Raw genomic sequence first — 27,675 nt, 5'->3', positions numbered from 1 at the left:
AGCGGGGACCCCCCGCAGCCCACCTCTGAGACCCAGTCCCGAGCGAGCTCCCCGCACGCCCAGCGCAGCCCAGCCCAGGCCAGCCGCGCGCCCGCCCGCCCGCTCGCGGCCCGCCCCTTCCCTCCCTCCCATCCCCATCCCCATCCCCATCCCGGCCCGCGCCGGCGCCTCCTCGCGGGGGGGGCCACCCGCCCCCCCGCCTCCCCCGCCCCACGCGCTTCCCGCGGGGGCCCCGCCCCCCCGGCCCGCCGCGCGCGCGCTGATTGGCCGCCGCCTTCCCGCTTTCCTGCCCGAACCGCCATTTTGAAAATCTTGTTGATTCGGGGGCAGCCGAGAGCGCGGCGCGTCTGGACGGCCGGCAGCGGGCCCGCGCGCCTCCTCGTCAGCCCGCGCCTCGAGTCGTCGTCGCGCGCCAGGCCCCGCAGCCGCGGTGAGGGCGGCGCCGGGGGGTGGGAGGCGGCGGTGGCGGCGGCGGGGAGAACGGCGGGGCGCGTCCGTTCGCTCCGCCGCGCCATTTGGACGGCGGCCTGCGGCGGGGGAGGGGACGCGGCGGCAGCGGCGGCGGCGCGGCGGGCCGGGCCGGGCCGGGCCGGCGGTGGGAGGGGCGGCGGCGCGGGGAGCCGCGGTTTTCCCGCCCGAGCGCGAGCGACGCGGGGCGGGCGGCTGCGCAGGGCAAGGCAGGGCTGGGTAGGGCAGGGCAGGGCAGGGCAGGGCAGGGCAGGGGCGACCCGGGGCGGGGAAGCCGCGTCCCGCCCGCCCGCCCCCGACGTCCGCTCGGTCGCCCGCGTGCAGGCCCCGCAAGCAGCATGTCAGCGTCCGGCCCCGCCGCGGAGGGCGACGGCGACCCGGCCCCGGCCGCGTCCGAGCAGGAGCCCGAGATGCCCGAGCGCCGGGAGCAGAGCGAGGACGACGACGAGGAGGAGGAGGAGGAGGACGACGACGAGGAGGACGAGGAGGGAGAAAAAGGTGGGGGACGTCCCGCTCTCTCGCTCGCTCTCTCCCTCCCGGCCCCCCGGGATGGATGGAGTTCCAGGACCCCGTGTGCGGGGGGTTTGTTTTGGTTTTCCTTGCTTAAGAGCGCTGGAGGCGAGCCGAGGGGTTGCCTGCAAGAATGTTGGCGCAAAAAAAAAAAAAGGTGGAGCAATAAATCGAGATACGAAATTTTTTTTTTTTTAAACATAACTTTGTGAGCGATGCGGCTCCGTTTTTTTTTTTTTTTGAGGGGGTCGGGGGAGGCGTGCAAGTCGATTGCTTGCAGCGATGCAGGCTCCAAAAAACCTCGGACAAGGAAGTTTGCAAGTTTCAGATCTATCTATCTATCTTTCTTTCTTTCTTTCTTTCTTTCTTTCTTTCTTTCTTTCTTTCTTCCCTCCCCACCGCCCTTCCAGGGTCTTTCTCGTCTTTTTCATCTTTTGCTCTTTTTTTAAGTTCGTTTCTTTGCAGGGTCTTCGTTTCTTTGCAAGGGACCCTGCTGCAGCCACCCGGGGAAAGCCGTTATTTTTTTTCGTGCGGGTCTCCTGTTGGTTTAAAAAAAAAAAATCAAGTGTTTCCAGGCTTGAGCTGCTGCCTTTTTTTTTTTTTTTTTTTTTTTTGCAAAGGGGCCCGGGCCTTGGTCTCGCCCGAGCAAACACCGGTGCGAGCCGCTGGGGAAAGTGGTTTCGGTCAGACTGCGCCGGACTGTGAAAGAAAGTTTCTTTCTTTTTTTTTTTCTTTTTTCTTTTTCTTTCGGGCTTGGGCGGCGCTCCCCCCGCCCCGCCTCGCCGGAGACCGGCGTTAACCCTTCAGGGACTGGAGGCTGGAGATGGGGGAAGCCTTCAGACCGGGTGGAGGGGGGGGGGGCAGCGCATCCCGAAGGTGGGGAGAAAAAGTGGGACGTCTTCGGCTTCTTCCAGTTTGGGTTTTTAAACAAAGTCTCCCCGTGCTTGGCACCACCCCGGGCAGTGCCCACAGCGCTTCCTCGTGGTCTCGGCTCAGAGATGACTCCTGAGATGTTGGGGGAGGTGGGGGGAGTGCAAGGCGGATTGGTGGCACGCAGTGGCAAGCACAGGACCCCCCTGGTGCAGTCTCTCCCGCCCTCCATTCCTTCTCAGCCGCTGGGGGGCAATCTCTTAACTAGGGTGGGCTCAGGGCAGTCTTTTAATTGGGGGGGGGCTTAGGGCAGTCTCTCAACTGGGCGGAGGCTTAGGGCAGTCTCTTAATTGGGCAGGGGGCTTGGGGCAGTCTCTTAACCAGGGTGGGCTCGCGGCAGTCTCTTAACTGGGGGTGCTTAGAGCAGTCTCTTAACTAGGGGTGTCTTGGGGTAGTCTCTTAACTAGGGGGGGACTTTGGTCAGTCTTTTAACTAGGGTGGGCTTAGGGCAATCTCTTAACCAGGGTGGGCTTTGGGCAGTCTCTTAACCAGCGGGGGGGGGGGGGGGGGGGGGGGCTTAGGGCAATCTCTTAACTAGGGAGGGTTTAGTCCACTCGGCCCTCCTCTTGTTGGCTGAAAGTGGTCTGAACTTTCTCAGAACGGGAAATGAGAAACACATGATGGGATGAATCCCAGTGTGGTAGTTGGAAATCCGAACCTTTCTTCTAGTCCGATACAGCCCTATCCGGGCGCACACACCACTGCTGTGAGTCCTTTAAAAACTTTCTAGGTGCAGTCCAGAGGGTGGTACACAGGGCTTCAGTGTGCAACACAAGTGAGTTTCTGCCTCTGTGTGTGTGTGTGTGTGTTAGAAGTCGCATGAAAGGCCTGTGTTTTTATTTTTTAATGGGTGACTTTAAAAGACATTCCCAGAGGTGTCTATGGTTTTATTATCTCGTCCCCCTGTTTAAGGTGTTTGTGGAATAACTGTGGATATTTTTATCCAACTTAGCTATGAAAATTTAACTTAGATATCTCTATTATCAAGTCTTAGGAAAAAATAGTGAATCGTTCCAATTTTGGTAGCGAGCACAGAAACAAGGTAGTGTAGTTTGTGTTGCCAGGTAAGTGGGATTAGCTTGCGTGGCTGGGTGGCATTGTCAGGAGGCTGCGTAGTAAAAAAATGACTCTCCGTGTCTGTCTTTGGCAGCGGGGTGGATGTTACCATTTTCTTAAAGCAGGAAGCTGCGCGTTTGGAGATGTTTTGTGTTTTGAATGCATTGCTTTGGGTGGTCATTAAGTGGAGCTGTCCACTTGACCGCCTGTTCAGTTGATCTGAAGGCTAGGAGAAAGCTATGGGCTGCAGATAGACCAGGGAAGTCATTGGCTTAGAAGTGGTGATCAAAGGCACGCCAAGCGAGGGAGTCTGGGGATAACGGCCTTTGGTCCTTCTCTTCAGACAGTTCCCAAATGTTAATATACCAGCTTGGATCCTTCACTATTTTTTTCTCTGTACAAATCCTTTTCTCTACAGATCAGAGTTACCCTTCAAAGTCTAACCCCAAAGTACTGTTCTCAGCTGTACCCTAAGTTTTATGCTTTTCTGTTTTGTAGTGAATTTTCTGCATGACTCCTGATAGACCTGATTCCTTTCCAGAGATGTTCATTGTCGTATTCATCTGTTCACCTTCTCCACTTAGTATCTAGTGTAGGTTTGCACAAAGCACACACCTATAGAAGGAATGGAGACCCTCCAAAAATAGAGTATTTGCCTATTTATCTGAATTATCTGGCAGTAGGCTAGTGGTTTTAGGTTTAAAATGTTTATCTCAAAACTTTATCTTTTTGTTAAAATGTGATACTAAATATTTGTTTAGGGAACCATACCCCTAGGGTACCCAGAAACTACTCCCTGCTTTTTATTTTTTTTCCGGGGTGGTGCCAGGAAGCATGCACTCCACCTTGTTGAACTATTTGCTTGGCTCCAGTGTAAATTTTGAGGTATGATTTATGACCATGTTTTAAACTTTTGGGGGTTTGTTTTATGTTTGGGGGACACACCAGTAGTGTTCAATGCTTACTCCTGCCTCTCCATTCAGGGTCTCTTCTAAAGGGACTTCGGAGACCATATGGGGTGGCAGGGATTGAACCTGGGTCAGCCACGTGCAAGGCAAGCTTCCTGTGTTCCATTTCTCTGGCTTCCCTAAACATCATTTCTTGCACTAGAGAGTAAAGGTGCCTGGTTCATTGCAATAAATGTAAATGTAAACTTGGAAAATATTGCCAAAATTTCTGTTTTTCTCTCTTTGTCTTGGAAGTTCTTATCATTTCGATCAAAATTTGCTGATTTGCTGGTTTACAGCTGACTTGATCATAATTAACAGAATTCTATCCAGTTCGAGGGTAGAGTTTATAAAGACCTTGGTGATGTTTTCACAAGTGAGTGGACTTGCATAGCAGTGGTTGGCTAAAACTTTGTTGATTTTTGGTTTTGCAAAAGGAACTTGATCCACTGTGAGGTTGCCAGGGAAGTAAAATTTTGTTCTAAAAAAAAGGAGGTGATGCTATTAAGCATTTTCAAGTATTATGTCATTTATTAGTCATGCTCAGAAGAGTTAAGATTTTTTTTTATTTCTGGGTTTATTTTCTGTTTGTAATCCAATAAAATTAATACCTTTTTGTTTAAAAGTATGAAAATCATTAAAACTTTTAAAGAAGTATTAAATTAATTTCTAGAGAAAAGTCTCATTGTGGAAGGCAAGAGGGAAAAGAAAAAAGTGGAAAGATTGACCATGCAAGTGTCTTCTTTACAGAGAGAGCCATTTACAATTGCACAAGGTAAGTTCTATTCATCTTGTGGTGAAAATACCTAAATATACAAATTTTTAGCAGTACTTAGTTTTCAGTGTTTCTTTAATTATTTTACTTCCAAGAAGTGACAAGTTGTTGGCATGAATTTAACTTGCTTTATTAAAATGAAAGTTATGTGGAAATGATGCTGCAAAAGTAATCTCCATGGTAAAGGCAAATAAGTGCCACTAAATTAATTTTAGAGTGGTCTATTACATTTTTTGGTTATGAGGAAGTGCAAAAAATTGAACCCAGCAGCTAAAAACATGCACTGCCTGTGTTCTACCACTGAGATAATCTCTCTCCCATAGGTATTGAACTGTAATTAATGTTTTTTTCCTAGGAAAGGGACAGAAACTTTGTGAAATCGAAAGGATACATTTCTTCCTCAGTAAGAAGAAAATAGATGAACTTCGAAATCTACATAAACTGCTTTACAACAGACCAGGCACAGTAAGACCCTTTTTATGCTTAACTTAGAAGCAGATTTCAGTTCTAGAGTGACCTCTGGTGATCATCAATTTCAGGTTTCTTACCATACGAGTAGGTCAAGACAGTTGTTAAATGGCTTATCTTAGGACACATACCCAGATACGAACTTTTTCTACTTTGGGTTGGGAGGGGGGCTCCTAGTGGTATCCAGTGGGGGGTCCCCTGAGGCAGGTTTCAAACCCAGGCCCTCATGCTTTGTTTACATCTCCTGTGATGATTTTAAACCAGACATATTTCAAAGTGTGAGATGCAAACTATTAGGATTTGGATGATATTAATTGTTTGAATTTTCAGACCAGGTCAAGCAGTGCTCTGGGGCTACTCCCAACTCTTGGGGAATAAACTGGGCTTGGCTGCATGTAGGAAGCACCTTAAACCTTGTATTTGTCTCTTCCTAGGTGATCTTTAAATATGTTAGAAGAAATGTATTATGAATGCTAGCATTCAAATAAATGATACAGAATAATTTAAATTTGGTGCCTAATTAGATGGTAATTCTTTGCCAATGGATTTGTTAAAATCAGTGATTTACGAATTATAGTCAGTATAATTTGGGGGCTGGGGTGGGCCATGCCCAGCAGTACTCAGGGCTTACTACTGACTCGGATCATTCCTGGCAGGGCTCAGTGCTGGTGATCAAGTCCAGGTCAGCCGCACTTTACCCGCTGTACTATCTCACTGGCCCCAGTGCAGTTGTTGGTAATTGAGAAAAAAATTCCATTGCTCTGTGCATGGGTAAAGTTTGAAATTAGAATAGAGCGAAGCACATGATTTGTTTTCAGGTGTATCACCTATAGTTCTTCTGACTATTCAGTTTATACTAATTTCATTAATCACTAAATGGTATCAACTTTGGCAACGCAACTTGTGGGGGGGAGCGGCGGGTACTGGGAACAGAGTTCAGGGACTCTGGGGTAAGGCATGAGCTAGACCTGTCCCCAGACTCCCCCCTCCCCTTGGGGGGCCTTTTAGGCCACACCTGTCTGTATTCAGGGCTTACTCTGGACTCTGCACTTAGGAATTACTCCTGGTGGTGCTCCTGGGACCATATATCATACTGAGCATTGAACCTGGGTTGGACATGTGCAAGGCAAGCACCCTACCTAGTGTATTATCTCATGCACCTAGAATGTCTTAGTATAACAATTTGCCTCTTCTGGTATACATTGGATAACATTTAGTTGTGTTTTGTAAGGTAAACATTCCAGAAAGAAGTTGACTTAAATTTGAGTTGTTATATTGTTACTATTTTTACTGTACCCAGTGGTGCTTGAAGACTATTTTTGGCTGTGCTTGGAGTTGCTCCTGGTGGTGCTTAGGGGCCATATACAGGGTATGGAGGCCAGTGGCCTGCAAAGCAAGCCCCTTAGTCCTTTCACTCTCTCGCCAGCCTCTCAAAAAATATTTTTTAATAAATTACTTTAGGACTGGTGATTTGCCTCCGTGGAGTGCGTGCCTTGAATGAGAGGTTTTTGCATTTGACTTCTGGCACTATGCCAAAAAAAATCAAATTAGTAGATCATTTATTAGTATTTTAGTAACATACAGTTTTTGGTTATAAAAATAGTATTGTAACTTGAAGCTACATGAAAATAAGTGTTCGCTTTGAATGCTTTCTTGCTTACATTAGTAGGTAATAGCATTAATGTTTCAGGTGTCTTCATTAAAGAAGAATGTGGGTCAGTTTAGTGGCTTTCCATTCGAGAAGGGAAGTACCCAATATAAGAAGAAGGAAGAAATGTTGAAGAAGTAAGTATTGTTATACATAATATGTTTTGATCCTTGTGTTTTCAGTTTATTATTATTTTTATTTTTGGCCACAACCAAGTAGGTGATTGGGGCTTATTCCTAGTTCCGCACCCAGGGAGCTCTCTGGCAGTGCTTGGGGACCACATGTGTTGCCAGGAGTCGAACCCGGTTTGGCTACATTCTAGGCAAGCGTGCTATCTGTACCTGCTGTACTATCCCCCTGACCCCTAGATTTCTATGTGAGAGTAATAAATTGTGGAGTGTCTGCTGTTCTGTCTTGTCTGCCATGCTTATATCATTTAAACTATTTTGAAGATAATTTGATAGAAAGTGTCCTTCATCTAGGTATCGTATTTTCTGGGTTTTTTTTTTCTTTGTTTGGGGGCCACACCTGGCTATGCTCAGAGCTTACACTTGGCCCTGTGCTCAGGGATCACACCTGGCTGAGCTTGGAACTGTATGTAGAGCCGGGAACCGAACCCAGGTCAGCTGAATTCAAGGCAAGTTCTTTATCTGATGTACCAGTTCTCCAGCCCCTGATAGTATACTTTTATTTATTAAATATAGTATAGTTGATGAACTGTAGCACTGCACTGTGCTGTTCTCCCATTGTTCGTCGATTTGCTCGAGCTGGTCCAGTAATGTCTCCATTGTGAGACTTGTTACTATTTTTAACATACTGAATGTAATAGGGATCATTTAGGGAAATCTAATGGTAGCTGCCTAAAGAATTGTTATGTTCACTCAATGCCTCTTGCAGACCACAACACCCAAAAGGAGAGAGAGAGAACACGGGATTGCCCTGCCACAGAGGCAGGGGGGGATGGGAGTGGGGGGATATTATCCATGGTGGTGGAAAATGGGCACTGGTGGAGGGATGGGTATCTGATCATTGTATAATTGAAACCCAAGCACAAAAAATTGTAAATCTACAACTGTACCTCATGGTGTTTCACTAATAAAAAAAAAAAGATAAAAAAAAAAAAGAATTGTTCATTAATTATTTAGGCTTGGCATTTTTGTTTTTGGGGTCCACACCTAAGAATTACTCAGGAATTGCTCCTGGCAGTGTTGGGTGGGGTGACCATATCAGGTGCTGGGAGTTGAACCTGGGTTGGCCAACGTTCAAGGCAAGCACCTACACGCTGTACTATTCCTCCAACCCCAGTCTTGACATTTTCTGCCTTATTTTGTGTTTTGAATTGAAATTTGTTTATTCTTTCGCTACCCTTAAAATCTGAATGATCATGGAACTGGAACAGTAGCATAGGATAATGAGGATAATCAATCCTCATAATCCCCTATGATCCCCTGAGCATAGAGCCAGAAGTGCATCCTGAGCACTATTGAGTGTTACCCAAAATCCAAAAAAACATAGTATATTTTATAGTGACCAAGATTATAAGAATATTTTTAAGATTTAGATACTGACATTTTTCTTAAATGTTGATTTATTTTTTTTTTTCCTTTTTTGGGTCATACCCGGCTATGCACAGGGGTTACTCCTGGCTCTGCGCTCAGGAAGTACCCCCGGCGGCGCTCAGGGGACCATATGGGATGCTGGGAATCGAACCTGGGTCGGCCGCGTGCAAGACAAACGCCCTACCCGCTGTGCTATTGCTCCAGCCCCCATTTTCTTAAATGTTTATGTATGAGCCAGCATGGCTAGTTGTCTTTATATTGTGACAAATGTTTATGAACCTTCCTACATAATTTCTGTTCCCAATTTCTTTTTCAGATTTAGAAATGCCATGCTCAAGAGTATCTGTGAAGTTCTTGATTTGGAGAGATCAGGTGTAAACAGTGAACTGGTGAAGAGGATCTTGAATTTTTTAATGCACCCAAAGCCTTCTGGCAAAGTGAGAACCAATTTGTACTACTTCGTTAAATAGTTTATTGCCTTTCCTTCTTTATGGGCGGAAAAATGACGAGCATTGCTAGCAACATATAGACTTTCAAACTATGTTTATTTATACTGCAATCATTTTTAGTAGGAGCATTAGGGATTTGGTCTCCATTTCAGATCAAAGGGTATGAGATTAAGAGAAATAACTAAAAGGTGATGTAAGTTTCCAAGATTCTATGTAAGACACTAGTAGAATGGGAAGGAGAAGAGTTGGGGAGATGTTTGCTGCTAAGGGTGACCAATAATATCTTGGAAGTAGGTATTTTCTAGATCATGAAATAAGCTTGTGAAACATTAAAAACGCTGAATTCTGTACCTCTAGGGAAGAGCATTGAACTTAAGTATACAGCAAAAGTTCTCTGGCAATCTCATTGTGTGTTTTGTAGATAATAAAAAGCCATGTATTCAAAAATTGAGGGTTAATACAAAATTACCCTAAACAACAACAGAAAATACAATATATTGTACTGCTTTGTCAAAGACATTTTTTTGGAAGGGGTTTTAACATACCAGGTATTCTATTACTGCATGTGGTAAAGAGTAAACCACATTTTATTGAGGATAATTTGTTTATTTTTTTTTTGCAATGCCAGAGATTGAACCTAGGATGTCACACATACAAGGCAAACTGTCCTGCTGCTCATTTGCCTTCTGGCACCATCAAGGATATTCTTCAGTGAACACCTTAGTCTCTGTGTAGTTGTGAAGAATATAATGAGTGCTAACACTTGCTACCTCTTCCTCAGTTAGTCCTGTGGTTCAACCTTTTGCCTTCTTTCGCACAGTGCAATACTGCAAGTACGGGCAAATTATTGTTTGGTATTATGAAAATTGCCTATTGTCTTTGGGCCACATGCCTTAGGATTTCCAGGCGTTGAATCTGGGGTTGGCCATGTGTGAGGCGTGTGCCTTCACCCCTGTACTATCATTCTGTACTTCAAAATAGTTTTCTAGGGATCTTGCAGACTCCTGAAAGCTTGCAGGAATTCCAAGTGTCTGAACCATGCTTTGAGTATATTTTCAAGTGGAATCTCTTGGATTCATTGTTCTATTTTCCTTTTTTTGTTTTAATTATTATTATTTTTGGGGGGGGGGGGGGAGCACACCAAAGGTGATCAGGGCTTACTCCTGGCTCTGCACTGAGAGATCACGCCTTGTATGCTTGGGGGACCATATGGTGTCCTGGATCAGACCTAGGTTGGGCATGTGCATGGCAGATGCCCTACCCGCTATATACTATTGCTCTAGTCCTCTTCAGTCCATTTTTCATATATGACTGATGCTATCCTATGTCAAGCTTTTTTCTCTGGTACTCTGTTCTTTGTCTCTGGTAGCACATGGTATTTCCTGGTCAGTCAGAGATGGGGTTCAGGTAGACTTTCCTATGGACCCTCAGTAGTTTGAGAGTACACAAATCAGACACTTCATTTTTGTGTAAGTGACAGTTACCCCCAAGAGTAGGAGCTGGAGAGAGAAGAAACCTGTGTGTTTTGCTTGTTTTAGGAACGAGAGAGAGTGCATGGAGTTAGCACTAACATTTAGAGTTTCAGATCTCAAGGTTGTAGTCTGCAGTTTTCCTTATTGCTGGAGCGATAGCACAGCGGGTAGGGCGTTCGCCTTACAAGCGGCCAACATGGCCGACCCGAGTTCAATTCCTCCGCCCCTCTCGGAGAGCCCGGCAAGCTACCGAGAGTATTGGATATGCCAGACACAGTAACAACAAAATCTCCAATGGAGACGTTACTGGGCCCGCTCGAGCAAATCGACGATCAACGGGAGGGCCTTTACCTTTACTACCTATTTCTGAACATAAAATGACAATGACAAATGAAACAAAAGGCACCTATAGTTGGATAACTTTATTCCTTCGTGTATTCTTCTGAATCTTTTAATGTTTTTAGACACCATTGCAGGGTATTAGGTTTTTTTTTTTCTTGTTAGTGTGGTTTTGTTTATTGAGGTCATTCCCAGTGGTGCTTGGGCTGTTCTTGACTTTGTGCTCAGAAGTGACCCCTTGGTTTTATCTTGACTCCATGGAGTTTAGGATTCAGACCTGGGTCAGTGGGATCACAAGGCAAGCACTTGTAACTGCCATAGTATCAAAGAGGCCCCTATTTCATGGTTTTCTATTTATTTGTTTTGGGTTTGGGGGTCACACCCAACACTTGGCCCTTGCAGGTTATTTTGGGTATTTAATAATACCCTGACTCTGTGTTCAGGGCATCACTCTTGCAGAACTTGGAGGCCATATAGAGTCCTGGAGATTGAACCTCAGTTAACTGCCCACTGTACTAGCTCCATCCCCTATGCTTTTCGGTTTAAGAAGTTAGAAAATACCACCCTGGAAAGCATTTAAAAATTAATTTTGTTGATTAATACAGTCAAGTTATTTTCCTCATGTGATCTGCTTTTAAATAAACATGCTTTAATTAAACATCAAATTCATAGCAGTGCATTTTATTTTTGGTTTTTAATTAGTTTGGAATCATTACTGAGACTGTAATCCTGACATTATTGAAAGTAGAGCCCAGAGCTAGTATAAATCATATAGTTCATGTATTAAGGATGTGTAGAGGAAGGATTATTTCCTTCATAATAGTTCCTCCTGGTACTTTGATAGAAAGGTTCCAAAACAAGGAACACCTGGTAGTAATCATTTTAATGCAGATAGGAATGAAATAGTCACAAGTCTAACTCAAAATATTGTCTTCATAATAAAAACTGAGCCGAAAACACTGTGTACTGGGCCTTCTGGTCCCAAATCAGAATGTAGAAAATGGATATTTTTGTTTCATTTATTTTGCTTTGTTTGGGGGGCCACACCCAGAGGTGCTAAATGCTTACTCCTGGCTCTCTGCTCAGGAATCACTCCTGGTGGAACTCAGGTGACCACATGGGTTGCCAAGGCTCAGATCCTGTCAGGTACATATGAGACAAGTGCCCTACCAGCTGTATTGCTGCTCCAGCCTAAAAGTGTGTATTTCTGTCAGCATTTGTGAAGAGTCTTGTCTAGGTGTTCAGAGCACAGTGAAAGGATGATGGTAATGCGAACCGATCTTTAGATTCTTTGTTACATTGTGGAAGGTGAATAAGGTTCTGGGTTTGAAAATAGAATTTTCAAGTCAGGATTAAGAACTGAAATTGATTGACTTGGAAATATGATGCCTCACTGTTATTATTTCGTGCAGCCATTGCCAAAATCTAAAAAGTCTTCCAACAAAGGCAGCAAAAAGGAACGAAACCGTTCTGGAGTAGCACGGAAAGCTAAGAGAACCAAATGTCCTGAAATTCTGTCAGATGAGTCTAGCAGTGATGAAGATGAAAAGAAAAACAAGGAAGAGTCTTCAGATGATGAAGATAAAGAAAGTGAAGAGGAGGTAAAGAAGACTTGCTTTTTTCCAGTTTCTGAGTGAGGATAAAATATTCATTACATAGTCGGTATAACTAGAAAGCAGATTCTAACCGCTGTCGTGGTTGTGACATACTGATTTTATTTTCAGGGACACAGAAATAGTTAAGTAGACCCTTTTCCCCCTTAAGGTATTTCTGTTTCAATGTAAGAGTTGGAAAATCGTGAGATTGAAGGGCCAGGAATGTGATGTAGTGGTAGAGCACAAGCGTTGTATGTGAGACCCTGGGTTGAAAGAGTGAGGTGCGTGTTTACTGACTTGGAGAAACTGGATCTTATAGTAAAGATGATGTAGGTGAATGGAAAGGGACGGCAAGATAGGGAAGGAATACCTGTCACGAAAGGAAAAGCAGATCATCACCGAGGAGTACGTTGGGGGGAATTTTTCATGATGCATTCATACTCTTTTATTTACGGAAACATTTTGTATATAAAAGTAAAGGATTTAAGGAAAACTTGTTTAGGGGATTGTTTCATGAAAAAATCATAGCATTTTAAGTCTGTTGTTGGCTGAACATTGTGTCTCTCAGGGTCGCATGGAATTTTCTTTCACTTTTGACTATATAGAAAATGGGGGGAATGGTGACTTCCCAAAGTGAAACTTAGGTAGATGAGAGCTACTCTAAACATTCTGGGGAGATGTGAGAGCACACCCGCTCTGCTTTCACTCATCCCATCTCTGCTCAGCAGTGACACTTGATGATGCTCTTTTGCAGTGGTACTTGGGACCTTTGGGTGCTAGACTTTCAACAAGAATCAGTTGTGTGCAAGCCAAACGTCTTATTCCCTATACTCTCTGCAGCCCTAGTTTCTGGTTTTTTTTGTTTTGTTTTGTTTTGTTTTGTTTTGGGGCCACACCTGATTGCACAGGGTTTATTCCTGGCTCTGCACTCAGGGACCCTATGGGGATTGAGCTCGGGTTGACTGTGCAAGCAAGCACCTTACTCGCTATATCTTTGCAGTCCCTCACAATTTTGAATCAGGTGTTCTGAGTAGGATTTGGATAATAAAATAAAGGCCCTCCCGTTGATCATCAATTTGCTCAAGCGGGCCCAGTAACGTCTCCATTGGAGACTTTGTTGTTACTGTGTCTGGCATATCGAATACATCACGGGGAGCTTGCCAGGCTCTGCCGTGCGGGCGAGATACTCTCGGTAGCTTGCTGGGCTCTCCGAGAGGGGCGGAGGAATCGAACCCGGGTCGGCCATGTTGGCTGCGTGCAAGGCGAACGCCCTACCGCTGTGCTATCACTACTTTATTAAAGGAATGTGTTCCTTTATTAATAATTCCTTTATTAAGATGCTATTTCTCATCTTTGCTTATAGATGTTCGCTTGCTGGAGCAATAGGAAAACAATTTGGAACCAGTAAGAAACTGGTAAATTAAGTTTTTTTAGGAGCTGGACCAATAGTACAACAAGTTGGGCGATTGCCTTAAAATGTGACTGACCCAGGTTTTGGCACGGCATATGGTCCCCTGAGCCTTGCCAGAAGTGATCCCTGAGGGCAAAGCCAGGAGTAGCCCCTGAGCACTGTGGGTGTGACCCAAAAATGTAAAGTTATAGAATTAAGGAAAGAGCACAGAAGGTAAGGTATTTGCTCTGAATAAACATGGCCAACCCTATTTCATTACCCAGCACTGCATACATAACCCTGAGCACTGAGCAAGGAAGAGCTCTTGAGCACTGCCTGATGTGTCTCAAAAAACCCAAATAAAATAAATTGAAATTACTAGATTAAGTATCTTTAGGGGAAAGAGACCTAAAATGAACCATTGAAATTAAACTATTCTCAGGCAGGCCAAACTTTAGTTTTTCAAATCTTACCCTAAATCCTAATTCCTTGAGTTTCATTCTCTAAGATGTTTTTATAATAACCATATCTAGAAATCTGTAAGACAAACGGAATTTTTATTTAGTGTATTCTGAATATTTTATTGTTTCAGGAATTTTTCACTAGTAAATAATTAAAAGATTTGTAATGTCTAAAACAGGTATTCCATTTTCTCATGATAGAATGCAAGAGACAAGCCAAGAAAAAAAATGTTCAGGGGGCTGGGATGAAAGTGGATTGGGTAGGATATGTGCCTTACGTGTGACAGGTCTGGACTCAGTCCCCAGCACCCTATATTGTCCCCTATACGTTGCCAGGAGTGATCCCTGAGTGCAGTGGCGACCACGTTCTGAGTACCTCTGGATGTGTCCCAAAAACCAAGCATCTAGACTTTGGAATACCATCTTTCTTCCAGAGGCACCTCTTTATTGTGGCTAGTAACCAACCGTGATCACAGGATGGTTTTTTCTCTTTAGGCATTGGATTTCTGTTCCAGATAGGAAAGAGCAAAGCTTCACCTAGTTCGGTTGTGGTTCCCGTTACCTTTTACCGTAGATTGGCATGCACGTCACAGGCTGGAAGTATTAGAGGAGGGAGCACACCGATGACCTGGCATGTTGTGTATATGAGTATTATACAGTGATTGCCAAGTCAGGGAACATTGATCTTAAGAGTTTTTGGTGAATTTTTATATTTGCACCATAGGAGGAGATACCTAGTAGTGGAGGTTGAATGTGTTCATCTCACTAGTACATGACTGTGTTTTATAAAATACGAATTCCCCCATCATAGCAGAAGACAAGCTTGAATAACAAAACTGTATATTAAAAATCATTTTTTGGAGCTGAGTTCCCATTCTGAGTTAATTTGGAAGACAAGTCAAAGGTGAGTTGGAAGTTTGTTAAAAGGCAAAGTTCTCCCCATAACTTGATCATATAACTCAAATTACAAAACTTTATTAAAAGCTTTCTGTTGGAAGGCAAAGTTGAGTAATCAAAGATTGTAAATCAAGTAATCCATTCAGATTTCAACTTGATTTATAATCTCCATTAGAGTATAAGGCTTGGGGCCTGGGCGATAGCTCAAAGGGTTGGAGCACATTCTTTGCATGTGGGAGGCCCAGCCCGATCCCTGGCACTACATGACCCACTGCTGGGAGTGACCCAAAAAGCAAACAGAATCAAAACCAGATACTGCACATTGTTTACTCTTGGCACTCATGGGTTCTCTCGGCCAAGTAGTTAAAAGAATCCTGTACTTGAAGCTAATTTTTATTTTGTTCGTCTGTTCACCCAGTCCAGCCTTTCTGCTGTGAGGACAGGATTCTGGCTCTAACAGGCGTCTTTTTTGGAGACCCTCCTTCAAGAGCCCTGCTGCCTATAAAAGATAGGTAAGCCTTGCCTTCTCTGCCCAGAATTTTTTTTTTCTTTTTGCCTTCTTTCAAAAAGTGCTTGTTTTATTCCTCAGATGAGAAACCTTCACAATATCAGAGACATAAAAACACCCCTTCAAATTAGTATTACTCATCTTTTTTTCAAAAAATTAGATTTTAATCTCAAAGACAACTGTCATATTTTGTTTTCCTTTGACAGAAATCTATAATGCTGATGGTAATGGTTGAACCACTCACAGCATATTAAAAACTAGCCACTGAACTACTCCCTGAGCCCTTTTTGTGTGTCTTTAACATACAATTTATATAGGTAGGTTTTGCCAGAAGACGAAAGAATCTTTGTAGAAGACTAAAGATGTTTAAAAGCTTGGCTCATTGCTATTTATAGAGAATGTCTTAGCAAGTGGAGTGATTCAAGAATGAAATAGAACCTCTCGGTTGGTGTATACCTATTTTTAAGTTGTCTACTGCAGAGATCCTTTCCCATCTCAATATTCCAAATAATCACACAGTGGCTAAGTGCCAATTCTGAGCCCTGCACTGAAATCAAGAAATAAATGGTCTAGGATCTCTACCTGAAGCAGTTCCTTTTAGTTGATCAAGAGGAAGATACCCAGAATTTGAAGGTAGAAAATGTGGTAGAATATAGTTTGAGGGAAAAAAATAAGGTGATGTGTTTCTTTCTTGTGTTTTTATTCTAAGCCATACTTCAGTGCTTACAGAGGGGCAGGTGGTGCCAGGGATCCAAACCCAGGCTGCCACAAAGTCATATTCCCGAACCAGAAAAAGAATGTTCTTAAGTTCTTCTGTTTTTTTTTTCTTTTTGGGTCACACCCAAGAATGGTCTGGGGTTACTCCTGACCAGGAATTAAGTGAATTGAAAAACATTGAATAGAACAGTAATGAAAGCTAATTACTAAAATGCTTCAGTGACTTCAGTTGCCTTGGATGTTAAAGGCAGGTTACTTTAGTAATTTCTACAAGCAAAAGAGGCACAGTGGCCTAAAACTCCTATCTCTTAGGAAGTATTGACTCATTTATCTGCTTCGAATTTGGGTGTTTATTTGGTTTTACTTATTTTTGCTTTTTTTCCAGCTTCTATGTAGGGAGATAAATACTTTCCACAGAATAGAGATAAATGAACTATAGGCCAAATTCTATGTTACTACCTCAGAAGAGATTAGTGAGATTAGTGGTAGTAAGATTTAAAAGCAGTTGTTGAGTTTAGAATCATGAGTGGGATTTTTCTAAGTAGAAAAAGGGGGGAGACAGAGAAATGGAGATTTGAAAGTTGAATGAAATTTAAATGGGTGGGCTTCATTTTCCTTCTCACCTCTTCCAGGACCCTTTTAGGCATACCTCCTCTGTAGTGTTAACTTCCATTGTTTGTCCCTGGTTTGCTAATAGCTGGAGCAACAGCACAGCGGTAGGGCGTCTGCCTTGCCCCTGGCTGACCCGAGTTCAATTCCTCCACCCCTCTTGGAGAGCCCGCAAGCTACCAAGACACCTGCATGGCAAAGCCTGGCAAGCTCCCCGAGATGTATTTGATATGCCAAACACAGTAACAAGTTTCACAATGGAGAAATTACTGGGCCCCCAGAGTTAATCTATGAACAATGGGAGGACAGTGCTACAGTGTTACAGTTGCTGATAGCTGTGTCTGCCCTTTGAAATTCCCCCTTCCAAAGTTCCTATTGCCTCATATCTAAGTTTATTTCAGGACAGCAAAAGGGATTACCTGCACAATGCCAAAGCTTCTGGTGAAGAAAGCACTTTGGCAATCTCTGCGCAGGATGAAACTTAAATTAAGACTCTATATTGAGTTTAGTCATTTTACTAAGCTGTTTCACAGAGCCAAAACTAAGCTCTGAGCACAGCTGGGTATGGGCCCCCCACCAAAAAAAAAAAAAAATTTAGACTTTCAAGGTACTTGACTAGGACCAAAGCAGTAGTACAGTGGTTAGAGGTTGGTTTTTTTTTGTTTTTTTTTTTTTTTAATAAGTGGTTAGAGTTTTTGCCTTGCATGCAGCTGACCTGGGTTCGTGGTGCGTTGACCCATCAGGAATGATCCCTGAGCATAGAGCCAGGAGTCAGCCATCAACACTTGGGGTTACCCAGAAAACAATTTAAAAAAGACACTTTACTGAGTTCTTACTTTGAGGTTTTCATAGAATAATTTGTAACTGATTATTTAAGATAAGGGAAATTCGGCATAAATAATAAACTGGTTTTTATGAAGATTCTGATGTTTGTGAGTTTAGTTCGGTCTAGCAGTAAACCCGATGGCATTATGGTTAATTAACATGGTGTCACTGTAGTCTGCATTATTGCTTCCACCCCCTCCCCCTTTCCGGTTTTGGGGCCACACCTGGCAGTGCTCAGGGCTTATTTCTGGCTCTTAGTTCAGAAATCATGCCTGGTGTGCTTAGGGAGACCGTACAGGGCGGTAGAGACTGAATCTGGGTCAGCTGCATGCCAGGCAAGCACTCTACCTGTTGTACTATTGCCCTTCTAAAACTTTAGCCTTCCACTCTTGCCTTAAAGGATTCTGGGAATATTTAATTACCTAGTTCTAATTATTTGTGACAGCTAACTAGTAATGCTGTAATATACCTTGTCCATTATAACAACTCTTTAATAATAACTTAGTTTCTCTTATTTGAATGACCTACATATTCACATTTTATCTTTGATTAACATATGTTATGCATATAAATAGTGGCCTATAATATTTTCTGTGTAATTTTAATACTCCCTTCAGACCTTAGTAGGATCCTTTTTTGGTTTTTTGTTATTGTTTGGGGGTACACCCAGTGTTGCTCTGTGCTCAGGGACCACTCCTGGCAGGGCTCCGGGGACCTTATAGAGTGCCGGGGATTGAACTGGGGTCAGCACATGCCCTCCTACTTTGGTCCCCAAGTGTGCATCTTACAAATTAGGTGGATGCTTGAAATCATGATGAGCCATTTGATGCCTTTTTAGAAACTCCACAATTTGGAATACTTTTTAAAATTTGGAAATAAGTCAGAATAGCCTCTATCCAGCAACAATCTAGACATAACCCACATGTATTGCTCTTGGAAGCATATTGCTTTTGAATCCTCTGAGTGCCTCTTGTTTCTAGGAGGCACTTAACGTGAATAGCTTGTTTCCAGCCAACAGTATGTTACTGAGACAGTGCAAGATGATATTTAGTTTGTTTACATTGTGCTGGCATTCTAATAAGGAAAGACAAATATCAGAATCCAGTCAGCTATACTAAGAAATAGCCTGAGCTCATTTACTTCTGAAAAAAGTCTGATCTATGCATTTTGATTTACTTTGAAGGTAAGTCTGGTACAGTGTGTTCTTAAAATCAGGTTGGATTGGGGCAACGCTAACTATGGCAGGGCAGGCACTTGCTTGTGCACATGATGGACCAGGTTCAATCCCCATATGGACCTCTGTGGGTGTCCAGGAGTGAGCCTTGAAGAGGATCCAAGAGTAAACCCTGAGTACCACCAGGTGTGCCCCAAACCAAACAAGAGTTGGATTATAATCTTAGAAATTTGAAAAAAAAAAGTCTGTTAAAAGTAAGTTTATGGTAATTTTGTTGTATAGAGTGGATTTTGTGATTCTGTGTTTATCTAGGATGCTCTTAATTTTTGTGGGGCTTGGGACTACAATTAGGTGGTTCTCAAGGAGTGATACTGTAGGGTTTTTATTTGAGGGCCACTCCTGGCAATGCGTAGTGGTTACTCTTGGCTCTGCATTCAGGAATGAGGGACCATGTGTGATGCTGGGGATTGAACCTGGGTTGACTGCGTGCAAGGCAAGTGCCTGCCTTCTGTATTATCACCCTGGCGGACACAGGCAAACCCACCCCCCTCGTATTTACCCCGGTCTGTTCAGCCATGTGCAGGTCCAAGACTAATTGTGACTTTTGATCTCTTTCAAGATTTACTTATGGATCTCTGAAAAAAGGCCAATTAATGAGCTTGTATAGCTGAGCCAGAGGTGGTTTGTGGGCGTGGCTCCCACATAACTTTTGTCCGTTTAATTTCTTGGTAAACTTGGTCCCAAGTTGTTGAGGTCCAGCCAAAGGCACAGCGGCAATTTTGGGGTATCACGAAGCCTGAAGGGCACCATCAGGCTGCAGGTGTACTTGCCCCGCAGGTACAGGTTGAGTTGCTGTTGGCACCATACCCCCTTCTCTACTCTCTTGCAGTTGTCATTTTAATCTTTGTATTCTTGTTTAACCAGCTGTGAGAAGGTTTAAGAAACAGCTTTGGGAATTAGGCTATTTGAATCTTAATTACATGACTACATATTAACTTCTCTGAGACTTAGTTTCCTCATCTATTTTTAAGTTTTTGAACAACTGCTGTGTACCATATATTTTTTAGGGGTGATAGGCTTTTGGAGGCTACTTTTGACTCTGGGCATTGGTCATGCACAGGCATATGGTCCCGGGGATTGAACTGGTTGGCCATGTGTAAGGGAAGTGCTTTTTTTTTTTTTTTTGAATTTTTTAAAATTTTTATTAGTGAAACACCATGAGGTACAGTTGTAGACTTACAAATTTTTGTGCTTGGGTTTCAGTTATACAGTGATCGAGTACCCATCCCTCCACCAGTGCCCATTCTCCACCACCACTGATCCCAGTATCCCACCCCCCATGCCTCTGTGGCAGGGCATTAAGGGAAGTGCTTTAATCCTGATAATAGCTCTCTAGCCCCACCATGTATTATTTTAAAGAGTTTTAGAGATCAATAAACTTGAGAGTAAAAATCTCTGAGCACCTAAGTCATTCAAATATTTATAAGAAGAATTATGTGTTTATTTCTTAAATAAAAAAGAAATATTTAAGAGTATTATTTAATTATTTAAATATTTAAGAGAAATTATTGTTTTTTGGCGAAACGTATTTGGTGATGCTCAGGGGTTACTCCTGGCTCTGGCACTCAGGAATTATGCCTGCAGTGCTCAGGGGATCTAATCGGATGCCAGGATCAAGCCCATGTTGACTTTGTAAAGTGCCCTACTTGCTGTGCTATCTCTCTGACCCCTTTATAAGAAAGAGGGGAGAAGAGTAAGAAATATCAGAGAGAGAGAGAGAGAGAGAGAGAGAGAGAGATCATTCTAAGCATTTAATACAGTCTCTGGGTAAAATTATAATTTATGCACATTTGCCATCAAAAAAATTGGTAGCTGATGATTTCTGTCGGCTTTATTTAATATGTATTCTTTAGTATTGTTAGAGCATTAGAGAAACGATAGTGAATTTTATTGTAATTTGCTTTCCTTTTTAACAGCCACCAAAGAAGATATCTAAAAAGGAAAAACCTAAACAGAAAACCACACCTAAAAGTAAAAAGTCTGCAAAAAGTGCTAATGTTAAAAAGGCAGATAGCAGCACCACCAAGAAGAATCAAAACAGTTCCAAAAAAGGTATGTCAGAAATGAGAGGTTTCCAGCTAACTTTAAAGATACAATGTACATGCCGTATTTTGCTCTTTATTTGGGGGCGGGGGCGTTCACTCAGCAGTACTCAGGGCTTACTTCTGACTCTGCACTCAGGGATCTGACTCTGCACTGGTGGGACTCAGGGACCATACGTGGTACCAGGGATTGAACCTGGACCAGCCACATGCCAGACAAGTGCCCTATCCACTATACTGATAACTCTGGACCCATGTGTTAGTGTATGTGCAAAATCGGGAAACTAAAATGAACACTGGGGCAAAGTAGTATACCACCCGTGTTTATCATTTATGTTTTAAAATTGAAAAACATGTTAGTGCTGGCTGGAGTGATAGCACGGCGGTAGGGCATTTGCCTTATGCGCTGCCGGCCTGGCCGAGCCAGGTTCAATTCCTCCGTCCCTCTCGGAGAGCCCAGCAAGCTACCGAGAGTAGTATCTACCGAGAGAGAGTATCTCGCCCACACGGCAAAGATATATATTCAGTATGCCAAACACAGTAAAAAGTCTCACAATGGAGATGTTACTGGGCCCGCTCGAGCAAATTGATGAACAGCGGGATGACAGTGCTACAGTTGGTGCGTGACTTTTTCTTTGGGGAGGGACGGGAAAGGGTGCTTGGAGCAGTGCTTAGAGCGTCCTGGGTTGCTGGGAATTGGACCAAGATTCCTGCTTGCAAAGATGTGCTCACCTCTGAGGTCTCTGGCCCCATCGGTGTGTATTTTCTAGGAGATTTAGTATTGATATAGATACACATATAACCTGGTACCCTTTTGAAAATCTGATATTTATGAATTCTTATTCTATCTTGGGTGTTAATTTGTTTTGTTACATTAGGAACATTTTAATTTTCATGTTAAAAAAATCTGCTTTTAGAAAGCGAGTCTGAAGATAGTTCAGATGATGAACCTTTAATTAAAAAACTGAAGAAACCTCCTACAGATGAAGAGATAAAGGAAACAGTAAAGAAATTATTGGCCAATGCTAATCTGGAAGAAGTTACAATGAAGCAGATTTGCAAAGAGGTAATTGAACATATGCTTCCGTCTTTTGTTCTTTTGATATTTTATTCATCCCTCAGTTTGAATAAATTCCTACAATTATGATATGCTGACATTCTTATGTGTGCTGGTAACTCATGTTATGAATGAAATGTTGAAGTCTGCCCTTCTGGAGGGCTTTAATAAATAGCATGAGAGTGTATGTAGTGAATGAAGTTAGGGTGGTTTTTTTTTTTGTTTGTTGGTTGGTTTGTTTTTGTTTTTTCATTTGTTTGAGGGTCATATCTCAGGGTCACTCAGGGTGCTCATGGAATACTGGGAATCAACCTGGGCCAGCCAACTGCCAAGACAAGCACCTTAACCTCTGTATTCTCTCTCGAGCCTGGAAATGTATTTCTTGTGTTTGTTTGGGCCATAGCTGCTGCTGCTAAAGGGCTGTCGTGGCTCTGTGCTCAGGAGTTGCTCCTGGTGGTGCTCTAGGGACCATATACAGTGCCAGCTGTGGAACTCGCACCCCTTGCTTGCTAGCTCAGCCTGTTGAGCCCGTGGAGACACTGGGGCTCTAGGTTTACTTTCCGTGCCATTTCCAGTGATGCTCAGGAGTTAACTACTAAGGAATTCAGGGGACCATAATGAGCCAAGGTCTACCGGGTACAAGGCCTAAAGTACCACTATACTGTCTTTTTTCAGGTCATGAAAACTTTTTACTGCGGTGTCTTTCATAACAAAACAAAACAAAACTGTCTTTCAAGCAAGATTTGTCTCTTAGCTCAGACTTTCATGAAGTTCTTAAACTTCTCAGGAAATTAAATTGAACTTGGTTTGGATCCAGATCTCGGCTTGGGTCAAACATACTATCAATTTGCTTGTGGAAAATGAAACAAGAATTTGCAACGTTTTGGTTAAATATTCTTTACCCTTTTTTTGACATTGGTTATTTATTAGCATTCATTGAGCCTCTAACATAAGGCATTCACATAGACAATAGTGTTGAGCAGGAAGATCTAGTACTTGGTTTTAGGTGCTTCCACGACCAGTGAGACAGCTGCTTTAGTAAGAAGAATGCAGGATGCAGGGCCTGTGTTAACAGGAGCACGGTCAGTGCTGTATACCAGACAGCAGAAAGCACATTCTTGGGTTTGAAGTGGTGGGAAGGAAGGATCTGGGGAAGCATCTTAGAGCACCAATAGTTCTCACGTTCGCATGAAATGACAGGTAATTAGAATTATTAGGTGTTTGAGGAATAAGTTGTTCTTGTTAGAGGTTTGGGGGCCACACCTGGCAGTGCTCAAGGCTTGCTTACAGCTCTGTGCTCAGACATCACTCAGGTAAGGCTCGTAGACCCAGGTGGGGTATCATGGATCGATCGATGCAAGGCAAGTGTACTACCTGCTGTACTATTTCTCTGGCTTGTTTGAAGTCTTTGTTTTTGTCTTTTTTTTTTTTTGCCTCTATTCCCAACCCCCCACGCCCAGCAGTTCTCGGGGTCATCACTCCTGGCATTGGTCAGGGGGGCCACATACTACTGCAGATCAATTCTTGCATACAAAGCACACGATCCAGTCAGTCCTTTGCACTCTCCCCAGCCCAGTAGTTAATTTTTTTTTCCTGTCTTGCAGTGCTGAGGATCAAACCCAGGTCCCCACACATGTAAAGCAGGTCCTTTGCTGCTAAGGTGTTTTCTAACCACACAAGTGCAAAGAGATCATTTACTGCTGTGGTCTCTCCTGACCACAGCGGTATAAAGCAGGTCCTTCACTGCTGCGGTGCCTCCTGACCGCACACGCGTAAAGCGGGTCCTTCTCTGCTGAGGTGCATCCCGGCTTTAGTGATTAGTTGAATGGCAGAAAGCTAAAAAGTCCTCCTGGGACTGGTGGAAGCTATTCTGTAGAAGGACTTCTGGGTAAAGAATGAGGTAAGGTTGGCGGCAAGAAATTCTGCCAGAAATCCAGAATCAGTCGGGTTACCTAATCCACACCATAAATCAAGGCTTAGTCAAATGGAGTAGAGCATGCAGAATTGAGCAGAGAGAGCTGAGAATGGATTTGTTCTGGACACTTCGAAATGGGTTACTTGGAACAGTGGGAGAACTTTGGAACATTGTCATTTTTCAGTTTAGGGGAGAAACCTAGAGTCGGCTTTTGGCTTGAGTCTAAAATCTCCTTTCGTGTAAATAAGGTTTTGCTCTGTCCAGCCTCACTCATTCGTGGATTGTTAGTGACAGCTTTGTGACATTGATTGCTCTAATGGCCGAGTTTCAGCGTCAGGACAGAAACCCTAGTCGAGCTGAAGCCACTCACTGTGTACCTCTTCCCAGAAAATGTTTGCTGACTTTGCACAGGCCCACAGGCTTGAGAAGCCTGCCAGCGTGCTATTTTGAGTCAGCATTGCAAATTTTTGTAAAGTAAGGAGCACCCACAGGATGGGCAAAAAGAGGGGAGGTTCGGAGAAATAGCACAGTGGGGAATGCACTTGATTGGCACGTGGACGACTTGGGTTCAGTTGCCGGACCAGGTGTGGTCCAGCTCTGCTACCTCCCCCACCCTAAATAAAGAGGGGGGAAATTAGTGAGAATATAAGAATTAGTAAGATTATAGGAACGGGGAACTTCCTGAAAACTGCCAGGAACTCGGGGGTGGGACTCTGAGGAGGGGTTGAGCCGGGGCATGAAGCTGGAGTTCAGTAGAGCCTGCAGGTGGGTTCTCGGACTGGAGTAGCACGGAATGATGCCCAGAAGGAGGTCAGAGGGCTTGACGGAGAAGCTGCCAACATCAGTAACTCAGTTTACATCATTAAGGTCAGATGTTTTCTTCATCCATGTTTGTTATTTCAGCTGGTATTCCAGTTTATAAAACTCGAGATTATTAGCATGGTAGCCTTTCTCTATTGAGATTATCAAACTATTAACTTGTAATAGATTTCTATATAGTGAACCAAAGCACCATTTTTGCTCACGATGGGAGTTTTCCAGGGCAAGTGGGGGTTGGAATCTTGTCCGTGCTCAGGGCTTTCTCCTGGTTCTGCTTGGGGATCACTGCTAGTGGACTAGGGGAACCGTATGTGGTGTTGAAGATCAAACCTGGGTCAGCTGTGTGTAAAAAATGCACTCTACCTGCTGTATTATTGTTTTGGCTCCCAAAGATAGGATTTTATTTTATTTTTTAACCTACTTTAACAAATTACTGTTTGTTCTCACTCTAGGTGTATGAAAATTATCCTGCTTATGATTTAACTGAAAGAAAAGATTTCATTAAGACAACCGTTAAAGAGGTAATTATATCTACTCTTCCTCTGTGAGACAGAATATAATCCAGTAACTGCACTGGGGTGGGAGGGGTGTCATCTCCAGTGGTGAGGTTGAGGCCCCATTGTTGGTTCGCGGGCAACCAGGCTTTTGGTTTAGCAAAATGGGTTGGTGCTGCCCCGGCCCCAGTGTGGGTCTGGGGGCCTGCAGGGCTGCACATAGCAATGCTCAGGGGACCCAGGGGTGTGTCAGGAATGAGACTCAGGTCATACGCATGTACCCATTCTAGCCACTGGGCCACTTCCCGGCCCTGACAGCTAAAATTTGCATTATAGATATAATTCAATTCTTCAAAATAGATATAATTTCCGTTCCCGTTTTTGAATTGGAAAGTCTGAATTTAACCCCAGATTAAAATGGGGACTGAGTGGGGCCATAGCAGTAGTAGTCAGTCGGGCGCTTGCTTTGTTCACAGCTGATCCAGGTTCGTTCCAGCGTCCTGTGAGGTTCCCCAAGCCCCGCCAGGAGTGACCCTCAAGACAGAAACCAAAAATGGGGGGGTTCCTTTGGATATAAATACCTGTGCAGCTCAGAGCCCCTCACAGGCCATGAGCATGTGTCCTGTTCCCCATTCAGGCACGGGGAGGTCAGCATAGTTTTGTGTGTGACTAGTCCGGCTCATTTCCCAGGAAACTCAAGTAGTAGATAACAAATGAAATAAGATTTCATCTTCTGTCTGTGTACTAAATATTTTATGTTGGGTGTGGAAATAATTTTTTTTCTTTTATTGCAGCTAATTTCTTGAATTAAAGGACAGAGACACATGACTATGCCCATGGATTTAAAGATCAGATTTATATTATAATACCAGCACAGAGAATGTAATCCCTTTTCTAAATCCTTGCAAGCATTGTGTTCGGAAAACTTAATGCTGACCTTTTTATCTTGGGTGTTGCTTAAATCTAAGTTTGCTATTTCAAATTGCATTTCTATGCAGTTTTAAGTTTTAAAGTTTTGCATGGCAGTAATTTCCTTGCTTTTATAGTTGTATTTTGTACATTTTGGATTTCTTTATATAAGGCTATAGATTCTTGAACTGTTGTAGTTTTTAGTGTGCTTAGACATACTTTTAATCAAGTAGACCAGAAACTATTATAATTAGCAATCATACCTGCAGACAGTTGCAGTATTTAGTATATGAAATATTTTGAATACACATCTGACCATGTATTCATTATATTAAAAATATACCAGCTTTAGCTATCCAGATGACTAAATCAGAACTTCACTCCTGCATGTGTATATATGTCAAATTGTCAGCATGACCGAAATGACAGATGTTATTTTTGTATTTTTAAAAACAAATTTGTTGTATATAGTTTTTTTATTTCTTTTGTGCAGATCAATTTTTAAACTCATAGGTATCTTTACAGTTATAAACCATGAAGTGTCAGTGTTCAGCCAGATGGTATAACAGAGCATTGAGAATCAGAATTCAGTAAAGAAAAAGCTGGGAAAAATCAATAGTTCTGCTTTGCCTCAAAAGTGTCATCAACTGTAGTTTTAGTGTTAACTCTGCAAGTGTCTGTACATAACTTTTATATAAGACTAGACCAGAATCAACACTTCAGAAACTTGGGGACAAGTGGGATTAAGTAAAAGCACATTTGGCTTATAATAAGTTAGATGATTTTTATTAAGTCTTTCTGCCCACATAACAGGCTGATATTTACAGGAGACCTCACCCCGTTTATAAAATTATGATTAAGTATATCAATTACAATGCTGGAAAGTAATGTGTAGGCAATAAAGGCTCTATGTCTGACAGTATTTATCAAAAAGTGGTAGTAAGTCTGTTATTGTAACATTAAATAAATGTATTTGTAGACTGAGCTGCTGGGTTTTAAATTTATGGCTAATCAGGATTCTGTGAATCACCATGGACCACCCCTGAATGAGACTAATCTTGTCTTTTAAATTGACTATCTTAATCAGTTTATTAAATCTCCAAAATTTAAAATATGCTGCTTGTGAGAAAATCAGGCATTTGATAAACCAATTAAGTGTTTAAAATAAAAATGCTGCTTAGAACAGAAGTATATAAAAATGATACTGTTAACAGGTATTTTCAGTTTTGTCTAGTTTCTTGCTAAGGTTTTAAGACAGGTTATACGCCACACAAATGAATGGATCAAACAGCTACATAAGACAAGAATTGGCCTTTGATTTTAAATATCTAGTTTGTTCCTATAAACCTTCTCAATAAAAATGAAAAAAAATCAGTGACCTTGTTTCTTTAATGTCTTATTTGATGTTTTATTTCAGGTTTTCTATAGCATTTTGCTCCCTTTGAAAGCGTTTCAGAACAGATTTATTTTTAAAAATAAGGTTAAAAAAATAAAAATAAGGTTGTACATAATACAGTTGTTTCAGGTATATAATGTTCCAACACCCATCCCACCACCAGTGTCCCCTTCCCTATAACATTTT

The 27,675-nt window shown here is 42.8% G+C and overlaps 1 protein-coding gene across 1 annotated transcript; it reads left to right on the top strand.

Annotated features, from left to right (window-relative positions):
- The first annotated feature begins 336 nt into the window (after positions 1-336).
- DEK (DEK proto-oncogene) lies at positions 337-27,473 on the top strand. Its single transcript, XM_056132291.1, has 11 exons — positions 337-430; positions 793-966; positions 4,585-4,686; positions 5,042-5,151; positions 6,845-6,939; positions 8,678-8,798; positions 12,034-12,222; positions 20,774-20,909; positions 21,817-21,965; positions 25,143-25,211; positions 25,979-27,473. Exons 2-11 carry the CDS (start codon positions 807-809, stop codon positions 25,988-25,990), a joined length of 1,143 nt encoding a protein of 380 aa, XP_055988266.1. The 5' UTR covers positions 337-430; positions 793-806; the 3' UTR covers positions 25,991-27,473.
- Positions 27,474-27,675: the final 202 nt, after the last annotated feature.

This window comes from Sorex fumeus, unplaced genomic scaffold (genome assembly GCF_029834395.1).
Source record: "Sorex fumeus unplaced genomic scaffold, SorFum_2.1 ptg000094l, whole genome shotgun sequence".
Taxonomy (NCBI): domain Eukaryota; kingdom Metazoa; phylum Chordata; class Mammalia; order Eulipotyphla; family Soricidae; genus Sorex; species Sorex fumeus.
Note: the sequence above shows the minus strand (reverse complement) of the source record. Positions and strands in the feature narration are given on the sequence as shown.

Coding starts and splice junctions, on each gene's coding strand:
- DEK (XM_056132291.1), top strand. CDS start 807: ATGTCAGCGTCCGGCCCCGCCGCGGAGGGCGACGGCGACCCGGCCCCG. Junction 12,223..20,773: donor ATAAAGAAAGTGAAGAGGAG/GTAAAGAAGACT, acceptor CCTTTTTAACAG/CCACCAAAGAAGATATCTAA. Junction 20,910..21,816: donor TCAAAACAGTTCCAAAAAAG/GTATGTCAGAAA, acceptor ATCTGCTTTTAG/AAAGCGAGTCTGAAGATAGT.